General features: G+C 34.6%; 1 protein-coding gene across 1 annotated transcript in view; it reads right to left on the bottom strand.

Annotated features, from left to right (window-relative positions):
* Positions 1–77: 77 nt before the first annotated feature.
* The window catches only part of LOC140742269 (uncharacterized), a 28,253-nt gene continuing 19,047 nt past the window's right edge, over positions 78–9,283 (bottom strand). Inside the window, exons 2-5 of the mRNA XM_073073120.1 lie at positions 2,604–4,076; positions 2,327–2,511; positions 2,018–2,232; positions 78–1,578 (exon numbers count right to left, since the gene is read on the bottom strand). Coding sequence (XP_072929221.1) covers positions 1,323–1,578; positions 2,018–2,232; positions 2,327–2,511; positions 2,604–4,076 — 2,129 coding nt within the window. The 3' untranslated portion in view covers positions 78–1,322. The remainder of the gene's footprint in view (positions 1,579–2,017; positions 2,233–2,326; positions 2,512–2,603; positions 4,077–9,283) is intronic.

Here is a 9,283-nt window from a genome sequence, read left to right as displayed (position 1 = left end):
AATTTCTGATCAAAAAATTATATTAAAAGTAGTCTAAAGCATTATACTGTAAATAAACTCATAAAAATACCAATCTCTATAATTTACATTATTTTTATTCATATTTTTTTGTTCTAACACGAACACATACAAATGAAATTTCATTATTTTTTATACATTGGTCAGTAACATCTTAGTATATGGGTATCCTTACTAACCACTAATACATTGCACAAATATCACTATAAGTAGGCGGTAGGTATTAGGTACATTGGAAAAACGAACCAAAGTAAGAGAACATCTAATTTTTATTTTCTGACCCCTACCAGCCTTTAGAATCAACATATTACTCAGATTATTAATTATAAATAAGTAGGTATTTACACGACTAAGTAGATTTTCCACGAAGTTAACTAAATAGTTATTTTGGAGAAGCAAAATTATAAATTAGTACCTATTTTCATTTACATGTAAGCATTAAATTCACATAATCTAATTTATTTTAACACATAAAGATAACTGTTCTTCTATCTGCCAACTTGCTTAACGTTAACTGTTAAACTGGCACATTCCATTTAGGTACAAATAACAGTATCTAATATCTTATAAACTACATATTATTACAGAAGATTACATTCCTTGTTCTACCAATGTAACGGTTATTGACGTGTAATCATTATAAATCATTCCTATAAAAATATTTTAAAACCACTTGAATACTTGACATTTCGTTTCTCTCAATAGGTAGTATAAAGATCCACAAAAATCTTGGATTTATTTCATGCACTCAAAATTACAGAAATCAACTTGTTACTTTGGTAACTTAAAGTAATTTTAACTGTAAATAAATAAATTATGACTATGTGGACCATTACTAAAGACAAGATCAATGTTGAAATTAAACATGGCAAATTATGGCAAGTTTAATTCATTTATACTAATTAGTAAGAAATTCACACGACACTTAAGAATAACAATATACATGCAGTTCACATTCAATAAATAATATTCTGGAAAAGTATGTATGTATCATACGCGCCAGTATTCAGAGAGAAATAAATTAATATTTTATTCTCATACCTACACAAACATTAATCCTTAGGGTATATTATTACTGAAGTACACTTGACACTATCACAGATTTCTTATGTCTATCCACATCAAAATAATTTTACACGTTTCTTATTGAATTACAACCATCTTAAAGGTTATCGATTCTGGACGAATACCCCTCTAATAGTGTTTTACTGTCAATTCATAAATAAAATTGTTTATAATGAAAATTGCACACACATTACTTGTATCCGAGTATATACAAATGATAAACGTCAATTTTCAGAGGATTATTTTTCCTGTAGCCTCTCGACGTTTCCACTGGTACCTGGTGAATCAATTACTACGTCTGCTCTGCCTACGTCACTCTCAACACTCTTGTCACTGTTTAAACTTGTATCTGTACTAGACACAGTAGAGTCTTTCTCCTCTGAAGAATTTTCACTGGAATCATCTTCATTGGAGTCGACTTTGTCTTTTGCTGTTTGTTTATTTTTGTTTTTCTTAAACTGTTCTTCCATCTCTTTGAATTTAAGTGTAAGGTATCTGAAATAATTAATTATTATATTACAATATATTTGTCTTAATTATCTTATCAAAGCAGCCAGAGAACATAAATTCCTCATGAAATTCATTAGTGCAGATGTCAGACATCTGCAATGGACCCCAAAGAGTCGTATAGTCCGCGTTAAACTGCTAGTCCAGTCTGAATACAGAAATGAATCGCGTCGCCATAGCAAATTGTATGACTACACCTGCTCGCAACAACTTCAGAGCGAACTAGCAGTTTGGCGCGGACTATACCTGAGATTAATCATAGATATGTTACTACCATTGAAAATAAAGTTACCAAGAGACCAAACCAAAACACGACTTTTATAAAGCAGAAGGACCTTACTTATATAACTAATAGGGTAAATTACATATACATACTTAATAACGTAGCATTGACTTATCATATTCCATAGAGGGAGTAGGTACTCACTTGTCAACCAGTGGTCCACTGTAATCTTCCGGAAACTTTGGTGAATGAGGCAGAATATATTTGTAAAGGCTCTCATTTAATACATAAAGCTGCGTAGTAGAGGCACAGCGGACGTTGAACCACCAGTCACATGTCAAGCCAGCTTGTGAAAATATAGTACCATTTGGACATAAAAATGATGCCTGACCACCGTTTAAGTCACAGTAATGCCAAACCTGTAACAAGTAATTAAAACGTTAATCGTAAGGGATCTTTATTTCAGCATATTAAAATGAATCATCATAAAGTCATAATAAATATAACAGATACCTGACATCTGGTTTCAGGATCAGCAAAGAAGCCCTTATAGCGCTGGGTCTTACAATTAAACTTGGTCGGTGGAATCACAGTTAGAATTGGATAGTCAACTCCCGGTCGTCCTGGAGTTCCACCTTCATCGTCAGATGTAATAGGCAGAGGGAACCGCTGACTGGTGCTTCCACTCAATGGATAATCTGAAATTAAAAAAAGAATCTGTTATAGTACTTACAAACGTGATATACCTACTTAATCAAATGCTTGAAGAATGCTCATGGATACTACTTACCATCTAAATGTTGAGACGGAGTTTGAACGGGCGCAAGATACGGTTCCTCATGGAAATCAGTGTCTTCTGGTTCAGATGCCAAAGTGCTCTGAACAGGGCTAATCGTTGTCACTGCTGGAATTACAGGAGCTTCAAACGGCTTTGGAGTACTTAAAACTGGTGGATCAACATCATTTTGCGGTGGTGTTGCTTTTAAAGCAGTCAGTACTTGTAATAACGTTCTAATAGAAGATCCAATATTTTCTCTAGTAATTGGTTTAGGAATAGCTTTATTCAACTGCAAAGAGTTCAAAAGATCTGCTAGAGTAATCGTATTAGAAGGCTTGTTCTCCTCCGGTCTTTGTGTCGGTTGTTCAACCACGTACTGATATTGTGCGTTGTCTACTGGTTTGAGTGGTAAAGAATTTGTTAACGGTGTGCCGTTTTTCTGTTCAAGATCTGAGGTAAGTGGAGCTTCATGTGACTGCGTGGGAGCTTCAACATACGTAGGGGTTTCAGTTGTCAATATTGATGAGCCAATAATAGGCCTAAAACCACTTTCTATTACTGGTTGTACTAACAAAGTTGGTCTCTTTTCATAATAACTTTCGGATATTATGGTCGGTGGCTTCCTGGTCTTAGGTGTCTGAGTATTAACACTATCGTAAAAATATTGTGGTCGGACGGGTCTTTGATTAATATAGACTGATTCTTTTGGTAGATTTAACGGAGGATGCTTTTTCGATAAGTCTACATTTTCAATTTCAGGTACATATTTAATAGGTGGAGTTTGTTCGTAGGGTATTAATTTATATTTTGGTACTGGATCCTTTTCAAAAATATAATATTGTACATTAGCCGCGTCATTACTGTTATAGATATTTACAGCTGGTTTTCTATTAATTGGTGTAAAAGGAGCACTGGGTGACTTTATTTGTTTTGGAATGAACCTCACAAAATTATTGTCCTGATTATCTAAAACATTATGGTCTAGTAACAACGGGTTATAGTTTGAAGAAACTTTAGGACTGTTCTGATATAAAACAGGAACTTCCTTGTAATAAAATCTTGAAGGATTTGCTGAAGCAATATTATGCTGAGTCAATCGATTTCCTTGATATCTTGGAATATTATTATGCCTATGTGAGGAATAAATAACTTTTGGTTGACGTTGGTTTTCATTAAATGTACCTGCTTCTACAATTTGTGCTTTTTCAACTTCAATATTTTTCGTATCCTCAGTTGGTGACGCTGCATCATTAGCATAGTAAAAAGTCATATATGGTATCAGCCTTCGATATCTTTCGTTTAACGAGAGTCTTGTCGTATTTAAATTTTTGCCTGAGTGGGTGTCACTCTTTGTACCTTTAGATGACTTAGAACTTATTGGAACGAACCCTAAGGGTACGTCGGACAACATTCCTCCTGCCATCTTAACTTCCGGACTGTTACCATTCGGAGAGATCGTTATAGACTGTGCTATCGCTGGAATTACTGAAACAAAAGAAAAATGAGATGTCAATCATAAGTTCAATTAACACTATTACGCTAGGTTGCTTCGTAGAACACTGGCCGGTTCTAATAATTACCAAATTATAATCGTCATAATAAATAAAAGTGGTAATAGCATCAACCTGCTCCTATGTAGTAGTTTTTTGATACGTACCTGCCTAGGTATAGGTATGTAGGTAGGTATATTAAATACGCAATGTGACGTTTTGACTACAAATACAGTATAGGTATGTATCTGTTTTCCTAACAATGTTGCATGTTACCTAAGATTACATTTAAAGTGTTCCACAGAATTAATATACGTGCAACTAGTAGGCTAGCACCTTTTATCTTACTAAGTATTAAAATAATGACAATCAGAACCTACTTCACTCTAGTTACGAAGTTAAACATCAGTCGTAATAGGCTCAACACCGTAACATAGTTTTACTTTCACTACCTAAATTCCTGTTGCGTATCCGAAGGAAAATAAATCTTAAATAGTTAGGTGCTAGTACAATGTTTGCATCAGAACTGGTCTAGCAATCGTTTGATCAGAGAAGGGGACACCTCTGTCCTTAAGTAGGTACCTACCCGCGAAACTTCTTCTTGGGTAACTGTTTATAAATTCTTCAATATACTCTACATATATATCTATAATAGTAATTAGGAAATTCATCATTAAATTTGCCATAATATGTATCGTTTTGTCAGTTTCAATATGAGAATTGTATGTACTCTTATGGCGTCCGCTAAAACTGGTAAATGTACGCTTTTGTGTTTTTATTGAAAAAAATAGTTTTTTTTACACGGGGCGTGCGCAGGGTGCCTCGAACGCGGCGGACGCCCGTTCTCAAAGTGAGTTTCGCCTTCACAACATGCGGTGTGTTGCACTGTAGCACGATGCCCACCTAGGCCGAAGCGGATGCTTGCTCCGTACACACGGGTCAGGCCTAGCGGACTCTTATAACTTATAATAACTCTTATACCTTATAATATATAATTCTTATAACACTTGGTAAAAATCTACATACCTACAATTTAATTAGATTGTAGCTATATGTCGGTATAAGTCTAATATTTCAACATATGAACAGAAATTAATCTATAAGTTTTGGAATTGCATAAACCTAGTAGATAGTAGGTAGGTAAGTATTTAAACTTCAGCTACAGTTCAGATAAAATGTTTCTCTACGAATAAGTATCTATAAATACGACGAGATCATCAATTCAAAGTGGTCATTAAGCAGCTATTGCTCTATTTATTCGTGCTTTAAATGTACCAACGCGTGTGAAATTAACGCAACATCACGATGGTAAACATTACTAAATAGATACTACCTACCCATATTTATAGTATTTCATAATTAGTATGAACACAATTATGCACACACCATTTATTTACCTACAATCATGTGAAAATGAAAAAGATAAAAATTATAAGTATACATAATTAGGTATTAAATTTGTTGTAGTGGAATACTTAGAATACTAATGACGATACTTAAAAAAGATTGTCTCAAAAATATATTCATATACCTATCATACCTTATATCTAATAATTTATCCATCCTGAATTGTATTTATTTTTGATTAAAATATTTAAAGTAAACGTTGACCACCACGATGGTGGTACAGGCGGCCCAAAGCGTGGACACTATCACATTTAAAACTTCGTAATAAGTCCATATTTTCTAGTATCTATTTTTTTATAGAGATACAGTTACATATCACATTTTGTGGCTTATTTTTAAGGTGGTAGAACCCTTTGTGGTTCAACTCCGGCGGTACCACCGCCACACCTGTTTCCTCCTTATAACAGCAGTGTTAAGTGCTGTTTTGTTACAGTTTGAAGGGTGTAGTAAGGGAGACATACTTTTCCGAGGCATTCCATCTTAGTCCTCAGGAGTAGCGCATCTATGGCCGACCTCAGGTAGGAATATCTAATTCTATCTGGGGTTGATTATAGGTGTCCATGGGCGGCAGTAGCCACTTACCATCAGATGGACTGCATGCTCGTCTGCTACTCCTATATTATAAAAAAAAAATACTACAAGGTAGATACTAAAAATGCGTCATATCTAACCATCGATTTTATCCATGTCTGAACATATTATCATTTAATTGATCGTCGATTAGTCACTCGGTCTACTAGTAAATCACTAAATACCGGAACCATAACGTCCGTGACTGAAAGGCATCTGATTGCGTACCATTACCTACCAACTACACACAGACTATATAATTTATGCCGCTACGCTCAATATGTCAAACATCAAGGCTTCACTACATATTGGTAGAGTTCAAGGAATCTAAACTTGTTCACTTATTACATAACTTCTTTTAAACCGTTACGAGTAAAATATGTTACCTATGTACCTACCTAGGTAATATAATTTGTAAATTACTGCCATAGCCGCTTATTACCTAATTTTTAAACAATTAACTATAATTATACTATAACTCTACCTTAATGATAAGTATAACCTGTGGGTATAACCATAACTTCATAAGTCATAACACAACATGATATAGGTGTGTAACTATCCCTAAAAACTTAGGCTTATGCTTAGGGAACTCAAAACCACATAATTATCATAAGACTGCCATAAGATATAGGTATGAGGTGTCACACCTATAAAAGAAGAACTATAAGATAGGTAAGAGCAGTGTCATGCGCAGTACCGCCCCAGTAAAATCTTAAAGAGGCTTCCTATCATTAAAATTACCTGTTTGCCTTCAAAATTACTTTTAATGACTTAATCGTTCAATAATAATTTCTTTTCTGATAAATTATCGTTGTTGCTCGACTTTATTATTTTTAAAATAATTACACAGTGTGCCTACTTTTGAAAGACATTATCCGTTCCGAATACGTATGGGACCTTGGAGAAGTGACTGGATCTACAAGATCCGCATCCTGGCTACGTAGACGTCTAAGCAAAATCTAATAGGTACCTACATAGGAAACGACTAAGTACAAAATGAACAAATATATTTTATATGGTTATTATTTCACCTAATATTCATAACAATCGTTATACAAACCGTGTACTATTCGTATACGTATATAATTTGTACAATTAATTGTCTTATTAAACCGTCTATCTATCTATACCTACCTGGGTAGATGGATATACATATAAAGAAGGAAAATAAAACATTTATTTAATAGTTACAAAAAAACTTCAGTATTATGTATCAGTAACATAAATATTATTTCATCACCAATATTACCTAACACATACTTAATTGTGGAGAAAAAACGTACAATAATTGGCTACCCACTTTTTAAGTAACCTGAAAATGAAATCTACGCGAATGGTGGCATTGTGTGGAGGTCCTCCACGGTCCAGTATGCACGTTCGTTTTTATCGCATACCTACATGCAAGATATGGACTGCTCTTTTTATCAAATATTGTATTTTTGCTATGATGAAAATATTCGAAAAAGGCGGTACCTAATGTTCTACCCACCTTAAAACTCACCAATTGTATGGTACCTATCTGGTGTATCAAACTTTTAGTACATCTAGGATGGAAACCTATTTTTTATAAGATTAAAGTAATACCTATATCTTAGTGCTTTCTGCCACCCATGGACATCTGTAGCCAATAAAGAACAGGGATTTTCCAGTATATGGAGCACCTGAAACTAATTACCGATAAGGTGTCACAGCTAAGGACTCGCCTCACGGGTAAGACAGCCCGCATCTTCCTTATAACCTTTCACCGAAACGCAATGGTTGTTTTTCCCTAGAAATAGGTCAGCCTGTGGTTTAAGGGCAAAGGTACAATAATTCGTTTCACTTTCAAACGATTAGCAGTTGTATAGTATAATTAACCCTCTCTGACTAGGATACGGTAAAGTAAACACAGTTTTCGTATCGTGAATGGCGGAATTGAAAGCATATTCTTATCGTGACTGTCAAGGTTTCCGAATGTAATTTTATAAAAAAAATCGATCAAAACTAGTCGTTATTAATATCTGATCATATTGCTTAGTAACTTTTCCAAACATAATATGTGAGTGGGTGTACATTTGACCTCGAAATAATATACTTTTCGCAGCGGCATTGGGGCGTAAAGTTTGTTGGTGAGAGAATTGCCGAAGACTCGCCACTTTTGAGGTTGATATTGATACGGGTAACGTATAAAGTAGATTAGTATCTTATTAATATTAGTTAAAATTTGTTACTGAGGCTCTTACATTATCAATACTTGCGAAAAGATATGTTTTTTAAAAATCGGGTTACATGTTTTGGAAACGTTTATAACGCCCCTGGATTTCCATAAATAATCAATCCTAGATAGAATAAAAAGACCTACCTGAAGTCGGCTATCGAAACGTTACTACTCCTTTGGACATTTGTGGATAAACCTTTCTAAACAATTTAGGTACGTTCCTAGTTTAAACAGTATCGTGACTGAAGATAAATTAATCTAATAATGTACACAACAATACAATGAGCACTGATTGATCCTTTGCCAATCAGTCACGAATAATCGTAATTTGCTGTTTAATGATTATTACTCAACGCTGAATGAGCATACCCCAGTGAGTTCATTAATTAGACACCTATGTAATTAACGAATTTAAAAAGGGCATGTTATTGATCTATAGTATACCTACTTCTGAAACTGTAAAACAATTAAGACATTGTGAAAGAATTATGACATAGCTACTTTAGTAGAGCAAAACAGGATGCAGTCTAGCTGCCAATCTAAAAGAACTCTATAAGCGGATATTCTTGTTAAATCAAACGAACGTGGCTAACTAAATACGTTCTCAGCCTTCTGCAAATGTATGGAAGAACAACTCGCCATCATAAAAAATATATTAGATATAGATATGTAAAAGCTTCAATATTATTGCCTTGCAATAAAGTGTTGCTTAATTTTTAACAGCATTTTTTAGTTATTTAATTCAACTTGGTACAATTTTATAATTAAAACGTTAAAATAAGATACGTGAATTAAATTAAGTTACATACTATAGTACCTACTAGTGGCCGATTCGATAACGTAGGCCTAGAAAGTTTGTCCCTGTAGTTCCGGGACCAGAATAGGGCTACCGTATCCTCTGCCTGTCGTAAAAGGCGACTAAAAGGGGGTTTTCGGGGTTGCGGACGGCAAGAGTGGGAGCTCAAACCACCCGGCCAGCGACCCCGGGAAGGACGGCGGTATGTGTGGTCGCATACAGTCGTGCA

The sequence above is a fragment of the Epargyreus clarus genome, unplaced genomic scaffold (genome assembly GCF_041222505.1).
Source record: "Epargyreus clarus isolate Ecla_fem2 unplaced genomic scaffold, WU_Ecla_fem_2.2 ptg000005l, whole genome shotgun sequence".
Lineage (NCBI taxonomy): Eukaryota > Metazoa > Arthropoda > Insecta > Lepidoptera > Hesperiidae > Epargyreus > Epargyreus clarus.
The sequence above is the reverse complement of the archived record's forward strand: the minus strand, read 5'-3'. Positions and strand labels throughout refer to the sequence as shown.